The following is an 18,061-nucleotide window of genomic DNA, read 5'->3' as shown; positions in this document are numbered from 1 at the left end:
TAATTAAGTAAAAAAAAAAAAGAAGAAAAAAAAGAAACATGGTAAAGAACAAACTTTTCCATCTTAATAAGATAAAAAGTATTTTCATCCATTTAGTATTAGATTTTGTAAATTGTTACTATAGAAACAATTATGTATTTTATTTTATAATACAATCTAATCAAATATTCTGACCAATCAGATTCAAGAATCTAACAAGAGAAACTGTTATAAAACGTAACCCAACCCAACAAAATCATGTCTTATAATCAGCCATGGCCATTGATGTGAAGTATTTAAGTAAATGTACTTTGTTACTTTAGTTAAATAATTATTTTGGCTAATTTCTAGTTTTACTGATTATGAACAATATGAGCAACTTTTACTCTCCACTCAACTACATTTTTTTAAAATACAGTGGAACCCGGTTATCTCGACCTCGGTTACCTCGACAACCCTATTAAGTCGACGTTTTTGAAGTGGAACCGCCAAATTTTTGCTTTGTCGAAGCATTTTTTTATCGGTTATGTCGACTTTTTTATGTCGCCGAACCCTGATATCTCGAGCACAAGGGGGAAAAATTTGCCATTTCGTCGGTTATCTCGATCGGCACTGTGCAGCCGCAGAAGAACTCGCGGAAGTAACGGAAAAATCAAGTCTTACAGCTGCTCCAGGTGTTGTATTGTATACTGGTGAATCTCTGCTGTTAGTTAGTGCACATATGCCTTTTGCTGTTAAATGTTATGCGATGAACGGGAGGCGAAATTAGAAGCGCGGCGCTGAACAGCACACGGGAAGAACGTGGGATGAGCAGCAAAAGCATAGAATGAACACCGGCAGGATCGGGGGGGGGAATCCGCGATGCGCTTTGGGAAGAAAAGAGCAGCCGGTGAGAGAGTGCCGGTGGGAAGACACGTACCGGGATACGCATGCGCGATAACAACGACCGCCGTGAACCAACATATACCAACAATAACGGACAGTGAGAGTGTGGAAGTTTAAATAGGAGCTGGTGATGATGATAAACAACCACCATATGTGCGCGATTGAAGCCGGGAGCTTCAGAGAAAACGGCCGAGAAAACACCTGACACGCTGAAGGGGGCTGAAGGGGGCGTGGCAGGTGGATTCCTGACAGATAAACATGTACTGTATGTATTTTTATAGCATGACTTTATCAAACAAATCGCAGCAACGCTGTTGTGTAAAAAAAACTCCAAAAACACGTGCATGCACATTCTCATTTATTAACGCACATCATGTACATAAAGAAATTTCAAGCACGTTAATATACTGCCGCCATTTAGATTTTCGTTTATCTCGATCATTGGTTATCTCGATGCTTTTTGGCGACACCCTAGGACATCGACATAACCGGGTTCCACTGTATATACTTTTCATTTCAGTTTGACTAAAAGACAGGAGGTGGAGCTGGAGGTAGCAGAGCTGAAGATGTTGAGATTTTCGTTGGGAGTGACGACGATGGACAGAATAGAAATGAGTTTGTACGTTTTGGAGACAAGGTGAGGAAGGCGAGATTGAGAGGGTTTGGACATGTGCAGAAAAGGGACATGGGGTATATCAGTAGGAGAATGCTGAGGATGGAGTCACCAGAAAGGAGGAAAAGAGGAAGGCCAAGGAGGAGGTTTATGGATGTGGTGAGGGAAAACATGCAGGTAGTTGGTGTGAAAGAGGCAGATGTAGAGGACAGGGGGGGGGGATGGAGACTCTGTGGTGACCACTAATGGGAGAAGCCGAAAGAAGTTACAGTACCAATTACATTTTGCCGGGCAGCTTCATCTACGGCGTATTGAAGGTACTAGTTGCGATTTGTCTTTTTAATTCAAATGGAGCTCCTCCATATGAAGGTGAATTAGCATCTTGCCGGATGTCAGGTGTTTCAAATGTAAGTGTATTAGTCGATTAAAGAATTATTTTTCAAAGGGTGCTTTACTAGTTTGTCTTTTTTTTTCTCTTTATTTCATTCTGGCATGTTGAAGCTGCTGATTTTGGTTAATGCAGTATTGAGGTGTACAATCTGATTTGTATTTCAGGAAATAAAACCTCATTAACCAATGTGGCTTTCCACTAATGTGTGTCTTGGTTTCAAGGATTTATGCATCTTTAAGCCTACGTTTAATACGAGACAAAATACTTGAGTACTATTCAGATCAGATACAAAGTTTGACTTGTAATAGTGTAAGCTAAACTATACTTTTCAGGTACTTCTCTGGTCATGACATCCCAAGGCACTTATCTCCTATCTTTGAATATAAGTCGTCATCATGTTTATGAGAAGTAAAACAGTAAATCATAATAGAACCTGAATAAGCATGTGTTTATTTATCTGGGCTGAGGTGAGAGGAGACGTGCACTCACAGGCTCGACACACTCAAACTTCTTCCTCTCCTGGATTTCCTGCAGCTTACACACGTACTCCAAAGACTCCTCCTGAAAGTGCTGCCTCATCGTCTCTACTGCCACATCCGCCTGAGAGAAGAATGTGAGAGACAGAGACAGAGAGAGAGAGAGAGAGACAGAGAGAGAGAGAGAGAGAGAGAGAGAGAGAGAGAGAGAGAGAGAGCCATGAAATTTATCATCTCTAATTTGATATATTTCTGCACCATTGTGACAGACAAAGGTATGACAAACAGAGAGAGAGAAACACATGAGGGACAATGTTCAAGAAAGACAATGAGTCAGAGACACACAGAGTCTGGGTGTACAAAGTAATAGTACAAGAGAGATTTATTTACACTGAAAACAATTATAAAAACGCAACACTTTTGTTTTTGCCCCCATTTTTCATGAGCTGAACTCAAAGATCTGACTTTTACTATGTACACAAAATTCCTATTTCTCTCAAATAGTGTTCACAAATGTGTCTAAATCTGTGTTAGTGAGCTCTTCTCCTTTACTGAGATAATCCATCCACCTCACAGGTGTGTCAGATCAAGATGCTGATTAGACAGCATGATTATTGTGGTGTGCTTTAGGCTGGACACAATAAAAGGCCGATCTAAAATGTGCAGTTTTATCAGAGACGTCGCAAGTTTTGAGGGAGCGTGCGATCGGCATGCTGACTGCAGGAACGTCCACCGGAGCTGTTGCCCGTGAATCGGATGTTCATTTCTCTACCATAAGCCGTCTCTGTATATTTTCTATTTTCTTTTATTAGTTCTATTACAATTTTATTTCCATGCATAGGCTACTTGATTTAGATGATCTTTAGATGTTTTAAATCGTTTTCTCTGTTGTTCTTAAAATGTATTTTGAGACGGACCAAAATAAAGGAAAGAGGCTGTGGGGACAAATGTGGGGACAAAGTTAGAGTACAAAAGAGACACAAAGCAAAACAGTGAGAGGGAGAGAAAATAGAGAAAGAGGCTGAGGCAGAACCGACAGAAGTAGAGACAGAAAGTGTCAGAGACAAACAAAAGGCAGAAACTGAGACAGAATTTGTGTGTGTGTGTGTGTGTGTGTGTGAGAGAGAGAGAGAGAGAGAGAGAGAGAGAGAGAGAGAGAGAGAGAGAGAGAGAGAGAGAGAGAGAGAGAGAGAGAGAGAGAGAGAGAGAGAGAGAGAGAGAGAGAGAGAGAGAGAGAGAGAGAGAGAGAGAGAGAGAGAGAGAGAGAGAGAGAGAGAGGAAGAAATGTGGGGACAAAGTTAGAGTATAAAAGAGACACAAAGCAAAACAGTGAGGGACAGAAATTAAGACAGCAGGTGGGAGACTGTAACTGACAGAGGTAGAGACAGACACCAAACAAAAGGGAGAAAGAGAAACAGAATGTGTGTCAGAGAGAACAACAGACATGGAAAGAGAGAGAGACAGAAAAACAGAAATAAATATGAGAGAGAATGAGATAGGGGGGAAAAAAGAGAGTAAGATAGACAGACCAGAAAAGAGAGAGAGAAAGAGCGAGAGAGAGAGAGAGAAAGAGCGAGCGAGAGAGAGAGCGAGCGAGAGCGCGCGAGAGAGAGCGAGAGCGTGAGAGAGAGAGAGCAGAGAGAGCAGAGAGAGACAGAATAAAAAAACAGACATGCATAGTGAGAGAGAAAGGGAGACAGAGCCATCGACAAATGGAGGCAAAGAAAGTATGATTTCCAAAAAGAAGAGACTCTGGAAAGAAAAGCTGGAAAGAGAGAAAAAGTGAGACAGAACAAGAAAAGCAAAAAAAAAAAAGATAGAAACAGACAGGGTTAATAAGAGAGAGGCAAAGAGATATAGAAAGACACAGAGAGTGAAGCGATAGAGAGAGACAGAAAGAGTGATAGTGACAGACAGACACTATGGCAACAAATACAGTAAAACAAAAGAGATATAAAAAAACAAAGGTGTGTTGGAAGATAGAAAAAAACCACATGGAACGAGTGTGCAGTTGTAGAGTATTGCTTGTGCGGAATCTGCTGTTTCCATATGGAAGATTTGCTAAAAGAGTGCAACAGTGACATTCTTGTACGTCATGCTTTTATAGCCCTAGCGGACGGTGTCTGAATGCAAACCCTGCCTCAGAGCGCTGGAATGAGTTAGGAGTATATAAACACCACATGCAGTTAAGAGCTTTAATTTACATCCCATTCAACCTGGAGATACACACCACAGACCCCTCGCACTACTCTCAAGTGAAAATAAACAACTCCTATAACAACCAGTATCACCACATGTGCATGCAAAATAAACACCTAGTTCATCATAATCCCTTTTACAAACATCAACAGCTTCAAGTGTTTACAGAATACAGGCTAAAAGGGTGTGGCTTGGACACACACAAAGAAAACTGCATCTTCTGCTTCAGTAAATGATGTATCTCGGACGTATTCAGCATTGTCCTATGTAAGCAATACCTCTTGCAACTGTGGTTCCTTCTTCTTTGCTGACATGTTCAAGAGTTTCTCCAAAGACGTGTAGTACTTCTCGGTTTCCTTCTCATACTTCTTTCTCTCGGCCTAAAAACAGACAGATAAAAACCCACACGGGATAGGAATAAAAAAGAAAAAGAAAGGAAGAAAGACAAAAAGAATTAAATAAAAGTACCTTGGCTGAACCCAGCTGCTCTTTCCGAAACTTCTCTAGGGGCTTCATCAGGGTCTCGGTGATGTTCGTCATCTGTAGAAGACGACAGGTATTATAAGAAAATTTGTTAGTGAACAAGTAATCAAAATGCATTCGACACATCGACTAAGGAGGCCAAATGGATTTGAAATGCATTGAAATAAACAAAAACTAAATTACATTCTTGAAAAGTCGTTACATTTGCTCTCTGTTCATAGGGACTGCCTTGACAAACAAAGACAGCTGATAAATTCTTCAAATAAGGTAATGGACAAAAAAATACATGAGCCATTTGAAAACATCAAGCACAATTATAGGCCACAACAAAAATCCTGTCATTTTAAGTGAGTTTACATTTATGGCATTTTGGCACATGCCCTTATTCAGAGCGACTTACATTTACCTAATACAAGACAGGAGGTGGAGCTGGAGGTAGCAGAGCTGAAGATGTTGAGGTTTTCGTTGGGAGTGACGACGATGGACAGGATTAGAAAATTAGTTTATTAGAGGGACAGTGCATGTCGGATGTTTTAGAGACAAGGTGAGGGAGGTGAGATTGAGATGGTTTGGACATGTGCAGAGGAGGGACATGGGGTATATCAGTAGGAGAATGCTGAGGATGGAGTCACCAGGAAGGAGGAAAAGAAGAAGGCCAAGGTGAGGGAAGACATGCAGGTAGTTGGTTTAAAAGAGGCAGATGTAGAGGACGGAGTAGTGTGGAAACGGATCATCCGCTGTGGCGACCCCTAATGGAAGCAACCGAGAGAAGAAAAAGATGATTTATTGGGGAGGTAGGACCTCAGTGGTTAAGGCATTGGGTAAATGATTGGAAGGTTGGGGGTTCAAGCCCTAGTCTTGGGGCCCTTAAGCAAGGCCTTTAACACAGTCTGTGCTCCAGGGACACTGTAACATGGCTGACTCTGCACTCTAACCCCTGCTTCCTACATCGATGGGATATGCGAAGAAATAACTTTCTCTGTGGGTTCGATGAAGTATGTGGGATTTGATATGGCTGGGATTTGTACTCATGACCTTCAGATCGAAAGTCCAATGCCTTAACCGCTAATCTACCACCTAAACAGTTTTATCACCAGAGGTCTTTAGTACTTTACTTAGATACAGTATTGGCCAAATTTTTATCTACAGACAACATTGAGTGGAAGACGTTGTATCTCTGTAATCAACCTTTTTGCCATGTATAGGTCATGGTATGGATATCATTAATTTAGTCTTGCAGAAAAAAAACAATACTAATTAATTTATTGAAGGTCAAAGCAGTCAGATTACACGGTAACATGAGATGTGCCCGTGTAGGATTACAATCTGACTTGTGAATCCTGCATCATACCTGGTTTTAAAAAATCCTGACAACCAAAATCTAGACAAGCAGACAATGTCCAAATCTTGGTTGATCTTGCAAACTGTTGACCAGTCCTGAATGCTCATGCAAATGTTTGAGCAATCATTTTGCAGGACTTGTGTCCAATCCCACCTACTTCTGTAGACACTCATGACCAATCCCACCCAACTTGTGTTGGTTAAGCCCAACTTGCTCTTGCAAACACACTGAACCAAGCCAGTGACCCCTGCAGACTCTCTTGACCAATCATAGATGCTCTTACAAACACACTAGAACCATTCTGTCTCCTCCTGCAGACACTCTTGATCAATCCTGCCCCCTCCTGTAGACTCTCTTGACCAATTCTGTCCCCTCCTGTAGACTCTTTTGACAAATCCTGGACATACTTGCAGACACTCTTGATCAATCCTGCCCCCTCCTGTAGACTCTCTTGACCAATCCTGTCCCCTCCTGTAGACACTGTTGACCAATCCTACATGCTCTTGCAAACAAACTGGAAAAATCGTGTGCCTTCCCGCAGACACTCTTGACCAATCCTGCATGTTCTTGAAGACACATGTGACCAGACACTGTGGACTATTTGAGAAATCCTGTCCCCTCCTAGACACACTTCACCAATCCCTCATGATCTTGCAGACACTCATGACCAGTCCTGTTCCCTTCCACAGACTTTTCTGAGCAATCCTGCATGCCCTGGGCAGAAACTACTTTCCAATTCTGTCCGCTCCTAAATGTAACCCCAAGTATTCCTGTTCACTCTTGCAGACACACGTCCTTACTCCTGCCTGCTCCTAAAACAATTTTGACCACAGCAGACCTCCAGACATTATTTTCCAAATCTGCTTGCTTCCACAGACTTTTAATCAATCCGGTGTTGCATATTCTCTTGATCAATCCCGTCCACCCCCATGAAAAAGTTTCCCCACTTTTAAATCAATTTGATACCAGTTTCAAGTCCACCTTTGGCCAAATAGGAACCTCCAGGCAGGTACAAGCAAAACTGGATAATTTCAGTGATAAAAAAAAGTGTTCAAGTTTTGACATAAATTTGGCACATAAAAATCACTCTGAGCTCCATTGCAGCTTGAACTTCTCTTATCTGTGCACATTTCTCAAAAGGACAAGCCACATTCTTTCAGCATGAACGGAATACGTACAGTGTGCAGACATGCCCATTTCTTTAACCTCTTATATTCATTATACACAATCCTTATCCAGATAACACATTTAACTACAGGTATTATAAAGATAAACTGCATATTTAGTGCTCACACTGCGCATTAACTTGACCGGAAAGCAAATAAGTGGGAAGCATTTTTAGGACTAATCAAATTTCGCCAAAATATCGACCCAAATCGTTCAACAATAATGCAACTTTTTTTATTCGGTTCTTTCCACCCCTGATCCATTTTCGTCTTCTTTGTCTCAGCATGTCCAAGCCTGCACACCCGGCCAAGCCTTTGGTGCTCCATGGTACTGCATGACATCATCTCTGTGCTGTGTTGTGATTGGGCGGAGGCCCGGATCTGTCTTTAAAACAAGACAGCTGGTGCGAGTTTAGTTTTGGGCAGGGCCAGAACTGGCTTTACTGTGTTTACTGAACACCGAAATGACACATTTAGGCCACAAGCACGCTGTAGTGATGTCGTCCAAATCCCGAATCTAGTGAGAATCCAACACAGCCCCCGGCGATAAAAATCCAGAACACACACACACAGAAACTTAATGAGGGTTATAAAGAAATACAAAGCCATAAAACTTGCCATTTCTGGGGAAGCAACAGCAGTTTAACTCAAACAATCTGATACTCAATACTAAAATAAATCAAGAGCATAGATTTGATGTAATCATCTGTAAAAGAATTTGCAGTTAGATTTTTAATTTATGTGTCCTCTTAGAAACACTTTTCCGTTTATTTATCTAGAAAATAAAATAATAAAGAACTAAACTGTTGCATAATCGATATATTGTGGTCAAAGTGTATCATAGGTGTGATCTATGAACATCATGCACTCTTGCTAGGGGAAACAAGAAAAAAGCAAATGAGTTCAAGAATTGAAACAAGAAAAAAAAATCGGAATGCAAAAATAAAATTATTTTACAAAAAAAAAAAAATTTTAATTAAATTATTAAAATAAACAAGAAATCAAGAATAAACAGACCAAGAAAGAAAGAAAGTTAGGCCAAAAGTTTGCGGACACCTGAATATAAGATTCATATGTGCCTTTTAAACATTCTACATTTAGTCTCCATTTGCTGTTATAATGAGCTCCACTCTTCTGGTAAGATGTTCCACTAGATGTTCTGGAGGTTTGTGCTCACACAGCTACAAGGGTGTTAGTAAAGTCCGGTACTGATGTAGGTAGGGTGAGGAGGATGTGCAGTCAGGATGAAAAGAATTCATCCCATAGGTGTTCAATAAGGTTGAAATCAAAGCTCTATAGCAGGAGATCCTCCACTCCAACCCATATAAAGCAGATCTTCACGGAGCTTGCTTTGTGCTCATGCTGAAACAGGTTTGGGTCGTCTAGTTCCATTAAAGAGAACATTTTTATATTACCGCATCCACATTGTGCTGGAAACCCAACAGTGTTGTCCATATAGTGTGTGTACAAAAGAAAAATATATAAAAAAAAACGCATGAATGAATTAAAAAGTAATCCATAATAAAATAAATAAATAAGCAAGCAAGCAAAATATAAATAAATAAATGAATAAATAAATAAATAAATAAATAAATAAATAAGAATGAAAGCAAGAAAAATAAGATGTTCATATTTTAATGGAACAGCTTAAAATATTTTTGAAAATGTCAAATTTAATTTAATTCACGAGAATTTTATTCCAAGGAACCCAAAATGAAATATATTTGGTATTTTCTTACATTTTGGCCTAAACATCACTTGCTTTAAAAAAGTTTCTGAAAAGTCTACTGACACTGACTCACTCTTCTCTGAACCTGCGTTCAGCAGAGACTCATACCAGCCTGCAGCAAATCAACAGCAGCATAACAAAGCAACCCACTTCCTGTGGAAAACTGTGTGCCCACTTTGATTGTGTGTGATTAGTTTTAGCATCCTAGAGTAAAAAATAAAACAAACCAAAATCTAAAAACCTAAGCATGTGTTCATATGAGGCATGACCCTGATCTGCCCATCTCACTGTAAATGTATAAACATCCCTAACCTCATTCATCTTCATTCAAGCACCTCACCTCTGTTCTGGGTCCTGGTCAAGGCAGGAGCCTGTGCTGGGAATAATGCGAATGGAGGAAAAGGGGGAAGGAAAAGACCATAGCATGGAGGAGGAGGGGGCATGTGGACCGTAGATACACTATATAGTCAACAATTTGTGACCACTACTCTTCTGGGAAGACGTTTCACTAAATTGTAGAGATTTGTGTTGATTTAGCCATGAGGGTTTTGTTAAGTCAGGTACAGTGTAGGTGAGGTGAGGAGGCCTGGGGTGCAGTCGCAGGTGTTCAATAGGTTTGAGAGCTCTATAGCAGGCCAATTAAGATCTTCATTAAGCTGACAATGCTGGAACGAGTTTTTAGTTCAAGTGAAGACAAAATTTCATGGTACTGCATCCAAAGGCATCTTATACAATTAAACCCTGTGGTCTACTTTGTGGAAATGTAAGGCGTCCCAATACTTTAGTCCATCTAGTGTAGACATAGGGTTTGTATCTTTGAGTCGAAATCTTTTTTTGTGAAGTGTTTCTCGAACAACGGGCTTCACTTAGCTTAGTATCACATGTGCTGTCTGTATCTGTGTCGGTTTCCACTGGGTAATCCAGTTTTCTCCGTGCTCTTACACCCCATGCGAAATTTCACTAGGACTCCCATGAATTCCTGCTTTGCCCCAGGATCGGTGTCCATGGCAACTCTGTCCTATATAAAGCACTTACTGAAGTACTGAAGATGAATGCGAAATTTTGTTTGTGTGTTTAGGAGGTACCTTTAACTTTACACTTTTTTAAAATGTAAATCGAGTCTGCAGATATAATCGTGAGACTGTTTTTTGTGTGTGTACATGTGTGTTTAAGCAGAGCATCGGATTAAGTGATGATGAACGCCTACCATCAGCTCCCTCTGGTCCTCCAGGTTTTTGAGGAAGGCAGAAAACTCCTGCAGAGACTCATCTGTAAGACACACAAACACACACACACATACACACACACACATACACACCACAAGAAAAGAGGAAGACATCATGTGAATTAGTTTTGAGGGAAATCCTGTTACCTGAAGCATCTTATCTGCGCATCCTTATAAAAAGCAACACAGCAAACATGCCAACACAAACAGGAATTATAGTACCGGTACATCTACTACAGAGAGCTGAAAGTGACAGAGATGAAAGAAAGATTAGAGATTTGGAAAGTACAGATTCGTGAGGAGACATAAAAGAAAGCAAGAAAGAAATAGACATTAAAAACCACATAATGAAAATGAGAAAAAAGTGAAAGAAAATATGCAACAAACAAAGCAACAAACAAAGCAACAAACAAAACTGCCGAATGTGTCATTAATAAAAAAGAAAGAAAAAAGACGGATAGAAGAATGAGCAATGTTTAAATTTTTGTTAATTATAATGTTCACTGTGCTATTTTGTGTTTTGTGTATTTGTCTTGCACTGTCTTGCGTTGTCTTTGTACAGTTTGCACCAGGTTGCACACGATGCACTTTATGTGGCGAGGACACTTACTCGTCCTCAGCTCTGTGTTTTCTCTTTTCTGTGATAGTTGTTGTATGTAGCACGATGGTTCAGGAGGAACATTCTTTTATTTTACTGTGTAATGCGTCAGCTATACATATGGGTGAAATGGCAATAAAAGCTTCTTAACTTGAAGAAGAATAAAAAAAAGGCTTGAAAGACAAAGACAATAAGAAAAAATAAATTAAATGAAATTATTAAAGAAATTAGAGAAAAGAGAAAGAAAAAATAAAAACAAAGATACAAGCTAACAAAGGAATGACACTGTAACCAGGAATCAGGTATAAAATAGGAAGAATATGAAGGCAATAGAAAGCATGAAAAAAGAAAACAAAACAAAGCAACAAACAAATCTATGTAATGTGTATTTTAATTAGAAAGAAATTAAGAAAGAAAGAAATTAAGAAAGAAAGAAAGAAAGAAAGAAAGAAAGAAAGAAAGAAAGAAAGAAAGAAAGAAAGAAAGAAAGAAAGAAAGAAAGAAAGAAAGAAAGAAAGAAAAGGTGTAATCCTGTGATCATGAAAGATCATCACTCTCAAATATTTTCTCACCAATGCACTTTTCATCATCAGTCTTCGCGTCACCGATGTACTCAAACTGGAACTCGCCCAGACACTGAGCAAACTTCCGCTGGGCCTGAGAAAGCTCTGAAATAATCACAAAGAGAGAGAGAGAGAGAGAGAGAGAGAGAGAGAGAGAGAGAGAGAGAGAGAGAGAGAGAGAGAGAGAGAGAGAGAGAGAGAGAGAGAGAGGGGGGTTAGGCATGATTTAGAAAACACCAAAAGGAAACATGGCTTTAATTAATAGGTTTAATTAATTGATTATCAGCAACATCAGTGTGACCACTTCTTTATAAAAAAAAAAAAAAAAAAGTTTTAGCAGTTTTTGAAGAATTTCCTTCCTAAAGAATTCAGCTGTATGTTACACCGAGGAGGAAAGACATCATCAATGATCTTAAAAACCCAATGGTTATAGCCCATCAATCTGGGAAGGGTTATAAGGCCATTTCCAAACAAAAATGAAATCTCATTGTTATACACCGAGGATGATTATTCACAAGTGGAAAACATTTAAGACAGTTGCCCAAAAGTGGACTGTTCAATGCTCAGAAAAATACTCAGAAAAAGACAGAACAAGTATGGTTCGTTTAAAAGCGCTGCTAGGAGAAGTCTCTTCTCTATAAAAAACACATGACAGCATAAGGAACAAACCACAAGACTTCTGGAACAATGTTTTTTGTACAAACAAGACCAAAATGCACAGCGCCATGTTTGGCGAAAACCAAATACAGCATATCCCCACCAACACCTAGTACCAACTGTCAGACATTGGAGTGAAGAGGTGGTAAATTGGGCTCATTTTGCTGCCACAGGAACTGGGCAGCTTACAGTCATTGAGTTGGCAGTGAAATCCACTGTATACCAAAACTGAAGCCATCTGTCCAACAACTAAAGCTTGTCCGAAACTGGGTCATGTGACGGACAGTGATCTCAAGCACACGAGCAAATCTACATCAGAATGTCTGACGAAGCACAGAATCAAAATGTTGCAATGTCCCAGTCAAAGACCGGACCTCAGCCTGATTAAAGAAAGCTTAGGAGAGCTGTGCACCAACAAATACGTACAAACCTCAATGAACTGAAGCAACATTGTAAAAAAGTGTCAATCAAAATTCCTCCACAATGATGTAACTAAAAGTGTCACACAGAGTCTGCTTCAAATTATTGCTACATAGGGTGATTCTACAAGCTATTGGATCTCAAAGTGTTCTTTTTGGTTGGATTTAAAAAAATCCAGTAAAGTCTCTTTAAAGGGAGATGTAATAACATTTCAGGAATTCTGAGTTATTAACTGTTTAAATGTTGGATTCTCATGCTAAACATGGTGAGTGTCAAATACACTCTTTCCAGATCATCTTTCATGACGTCATGAAGGGTGGAATTCCTTGTATAAGCACTTCTCCCAGAAGACCGAGAGCAAAAGCGCACCCATCACCGCGCTTCATTCGGTTCCAGAAGTCGTCGGTAGAGCTTCTCAGGACTCTACAAAAATGTCTACAAAAAAGTGTGTTTTTGGATGTGTGGGAAGAAAAACCTTTTTCAGCTTCCTAAAGAGTCAGCGTTACATAAACAGTGGATGGCATCTGTTTTCCACGACAGCAACGGAGTTTCGCAAATGTGTGTGTTTGTTTGTTCCCATAGTTTCCTTAGCTCCGCCCACAGCACGCCTCCAGGAGCTCGGCCGGGTTCGGAAGATGAGCGTAAAGCTGTATATTTGGTTTATAAATTTAATGAAACTAAAGACTCTTTGGAGATATGAAGGATGCAACACTGCTCTTTAGGTACTCGAGATAAACATGAGATTGTCTAAAACTGAGTGTGTTATATCCCCCATATGGTCTCTGAACATTTGGCCTCTGTGACTGTCAATCCTAATGGAGGATTTGTGGCTCTGTTTTCAGTACTGTGAAAAAGATTCAGTCAAATTCCAGTCAATTCCAGCAAAACTGATCTATTTGCACACAATCACTTTGTCCATCACTGTACTGACCTGTAAAACTCCAGTGTTTCACAATGATACGACTCAAAATTACATTTTTTTTTGTGTGAAAAAGACCAGCAATGGTAACACTGTGGAAACATTATCCATCCTTACAGTCCCAAGGGGTGATCCCGTTATTGCGGACATCCCATGAGGGGGTGCATGAGAGAAACAAATAGAGTATTTTAAGATGAGATTTATGAGTGGTATCCAACTGCGCAGTAATTTCAGCTTGGAGCTCTGGGAAATGAGCTGTTCTTTACAACCAATTATTTATTTATTTATTTATATATACATACATACATATACACACACACACACACACACACACACACACACACACACACACACACACACACACACACACACACACACACACATACATACATATACAAACACATTTATACATACACATACATATATTTACATATACACACTTTTTTTTCCTGACAGAATCCAAGCAATGAGGAGGAGTTTACTTCACAAATTGTGAGGTATAAGTTTTAAACTATGACCTTTTCAGAGAAGCAGTGTTATGCTCATGTTTATGCTGATGACCTGTGGATTACACCTTGCTAGCATAGCACTTTTTCTCAGGCTTCAAAAGTTGTGTACACCTCACCATCACATGCAAATGTGCTTCATAAACATCCCATTGCAGATTTATTTTATAATAAGCTCCACTTTCTGGGGCGGCATTCGAGTACATTTTGGGATGTGGCTGTAAGGATTGATGTTCAGTTTAATGATGGATGAGGTGTTAGGATAAGGGGTTCAGGGCTCTGTTCAGTTCTTTCACATTACAACTTTACATACCATATCTTCATGGAGATTGCTTAATGCACAGGAGCATTGTCATGCTAGAACAGGTTTGGGACTTGTTCTATACAGTAAAATCTTAATCTGATTTGATGTACCCTATATGGACACTCTACAGGAAAGATGTTCCACTAGTCCTTGTGGATATTTGTGGAGATTCATTTAGTGTTCGTAGGTCAGGTACCTTGCCTGGGTTTGTGCACATGGACATTGCAATGCTGGAACAGGTTTTGGTCTCCTAGTTCAAGTAAAGGGAACATTTCAGGCTACAAACATTCAGAGACGTCCTATACAATTGTGTTCCTCTAATTGTGTTTGTGCTAACAGTTTGGGGAGGAACCACATATGGCTGGAAAAGACAGGTGTCCAAAAAGAGAATCCTGAGGAGAATCTGCAGTGCAATGCAGAGCTAAACTGTTCAACAGCCAAACTATTCATAAGCCCACTATTGAAGAGAAAAGTGTACACTTTGCTGTGAAAAAGACCCATAATTCCAGAGTGGTGACCTTCTAAGAGAAAAGCTCTAAACCAAAATCAACCAGTGTGTATGTGGCAGATTCTGGGCAGTGTGTAACCCTCAGAACACAGCTGACAAATAGTTTCAAGAGCTCCGGCCCTCTCCTCCCGGTCTCAGAATAGAAGTTGCAGGAAGCTGTTTTGTTTTTTTCTTCATGGTGTGTGAGGTAACGTCTCCATTTATATACACTATCTTAGATCACAGCTGCACACACTGACGCATGCTGCAACATGCAACAAGGCTGTGCTGGGTTTCATAACCGACGACTCGGGTTTTGCTCGGTGAACTGAGAGAGAAGGGATTCACGCGTCCAAATATGAAAAGAAGCTCGCAGTAGACATTTGTTTAAAAAAAAAAAAACCTGCAATTGAAATGTATTACATGGTCATTTGAACCTGGATGGTTTGCAAATCAGGATTCTTTAACGAGAACAGTTCAGATACAGCATTAAGGGTTGCCATTACATGAGTTTTTCAGCCATGCCACTGTGCTAAAGAGTTAAGTCTGTCTCCAGTAACTGATTTATGCTGTCGAGTGAAGGCAGGAATTGCATTTTCCTACTTTGTCGGAAAGCTTCCTCGAGGTAGGTGTGGCTGAAAAAGCGCAAATGACTCACCATGGGAATTAAGACACACAGAATTTGCAGTATTTACTATGCTGAGGTTAGGAATGTTAGTGCGCAAGCAGAAAAAGGAACAATTACTTCAGTATATGAGACCACTGCCTTTGTAACAAGACCAGTTTGCACATTAAATGAAATTACTTTGGATACATATCCTGAGAGAAAAGAAAACGAATTCATTTTATTAATAGGAACTCTTAGTAACTCACCAAATAGTAAAATTGTAATTACTACTTACAGCAAAAATTACTTGTACAGTACCTAAATAACACTACACAAACAACCATTATACACTGATCAGGCATAACATTATGACATTATATTATTATGATTATGTGAATAACACTGATGATCTCTTCATCATGGCACCTTTTAGTGTGTAGGATATATAAGGTAGCAAAGTGAAAATTTTGTCCACAAAGTTGACGTGTTAGAAGCAGGAAAAATGGGCAAGTGTAGGGATTTCACAAGGGCCAAATTGTGACATCTAGATGACTGGGTTGGAGCATCTTCAAAACTGCAGTTATTATGGGATGTTTTCTGGTCTGCAGTGGCCTGTATTTATCAAAAGTGCTCTAAGGAAGGAACAGTGATGAACCAGCGACAGGGTCGTGGGCAGCTGAGGCTCATTGATACAAGTGGGGAGCGAAGGCTGATCCGTGTGGTCCGATCCAACAGACGAGCTCCTGTAGCCCAAATTACTGAACAAGTTAATGTTGTTTACGCTCGAAGAGTCAAGACTGTTTTGGCAGCAAAAGGGACCAACACAACATTAGGCAGGTGGTCATAACGTTACGCCTGATCGGTGGCCAGGAGGTTATGCCTGGTTGGTGTATAGTAGTAATAGTAGTAAAGATTTTATGCCATGTCAGCATCTGTGGCTGAGTTACATAATACCATAGATGCAATAAAAACTAAACAGGAGAAGAAGAATGTAGCAGATTATTTACAGCACCTGTCAAAACTGTGGAAACAGCTAGTCTTTAATAGTTTTTTGAGATGCATTCATGTTCACTTTGTTCATTTAATATTCAACAAGCTTGAAAAAAGGCAAAATAACCCCACAATAATTAGACAGTGAATGACTAGAAGAAAGTTCTGTGGAGAGATGAGCCCAATATAGACATAGTCAAACATGTCAAACATGGAGGAGAAAGCTGAATAGTTTGGGGTTGTTTTAGAGCAGGGAAGGTTGGAGACTTCTTCCAGGTAAAAGAAATCCTGACCCAACATGGCTGCCATTCCATACTTTAACACCATGCAATTTCATCTGGACTGCGGCTCATCTGAACCGACTTCCATGATTTATAGAGCACAACTACGTCCGAGCTCTGTAAGCATTATTTAGAGAGCAAACAGTCAGCTGGAGTATTATTTATGATGGAATGGCCTGCTCAGTCACTGCACCTTAATCCTATTGAACTGCCCTGGGTTGTACAACTAGTGAAGAACATCTTTAGCAGGTTTTTCAAGAAGCATGGCAAAGTAATTCAGATGATAGTTTGGAAAAAAAATAAACTGTCCAGATGTCAAGAGTGTGTAAAGCTGTTCTTCATTCTACATTTTTCTGTGTAGGTTTACTGTAGGGCAACCTTATCAACTTCTTCATCTCCTGAGAGGACAACATGAGCCAGAACCCCAGTGGAAGATGATACTAAACGATTGAATCTGTAAAAGGTCCACTTTAGTTAAAAGGCCGCTAAATAGTTCCATTCTACTATAATGCAGAACTCGACATAGCGACTATACACAAATAAGACAAGATGGGACAGAAAAGGGAAGTAACAGTAAGTACTGATGCATGAAAAAAAAAAAGAATACACACTAAACTGTAAACAAAAAAACGAGTTCATAATTTACTATATAATACTATGCACCTTTTCTTCAGATTGCTTAAGTACACTTTGTACTAAAATATATAAATAACCACATAGAACTATTACAATATACATTATACTGCTAAAAGTATTGAGTCACCTGACCTTTCCTGCTATATGTGGTTCTTTTCCGAACGGTTTTCACAAAGCTGAAGGCAGACGTCTTAAGATGTTGAACTTTGGAACCCAAACCTGTTCCAGCATGGCAATGCTCATGTGCACAAAGTGAGCTCTTTGAAGATCTGGTTTACATGCTCTGGAGTGGCCTGCTATAGAGCTCTGATCTCATCCCTACTGAACACCTTTGGCATGAATGTGAACGCTGACTGCACCCCAGGTCTCCTCACCTACATCAGTACCTGCCTTTCGTCATACTCTTGTAGCTGATGAACACAAATATCCATAAGCACACTCCAAAATCTGGTAGAACATCTTCCCTGAAGAGTGGAGGGAATTATAAGAGCAAATTGGGACTAAATGTGGAATGCAATGCTCAAAAATCACATACCGTACTCACGACTAGGTGACCCAATACTGTTGTATATACTGTGTAGATACAAAAGTACTAAATTTCAGTT

General features: G+C 39.8%; 1 protein-coding gene across 1 annotated transcript in view; it reads right to left on the bottom strand.

Annotated features, from left to right (window-relative positions):
• The window catches only part of arhgap10 (Rho GTPase activating protein 10), a 104,976-nt gene that overhangs the window by 57,799 nt on the left and 29,116 nt on the right, over nt 1-18,061 (bottom strand). Inside the window, exons 2-6 of the mRNA XM_083538681.1 lie at nt 11,659-11,754; nt 10,471-10,532; nt 5,012-5,083; nt 4,822-4,923; nt 2,358-2,468 (exon numbers count right to left, since the gene is read on the bottom strand). Of these exons, the coding sequence (XP_083394807.1) occupies nt 2,358-2,468; nt 4,822-4,923; nt 5,012-5,083; nt 10,471-10,532; nt 11,659-11,754 (443 nt within the window). The remainder of the gene's footprint in view (nt 1-2,357; nt 2,469-4,821; nt 4,924-5,011; nt 5,084-10,470; nt 10,533-11,658; nt 11,755-18,061) is intronic.

This window comes from Silurus aristotelis (assembly GCF_946808225.1).
Source record: "Silurus aristotelis genome assembly, chromosome: 4".
NCBI classification, from domain to species: Eukaryota; Metazoa; Chordata; class Actinopteri; order Siluriformes; family Siluridae; genus Silurus; species Silurus aristotelis.
Note: the sequence above shows the minus strand (reverse complement) of the source record. Positions and strands in the feature narration are given on the sequence as shown.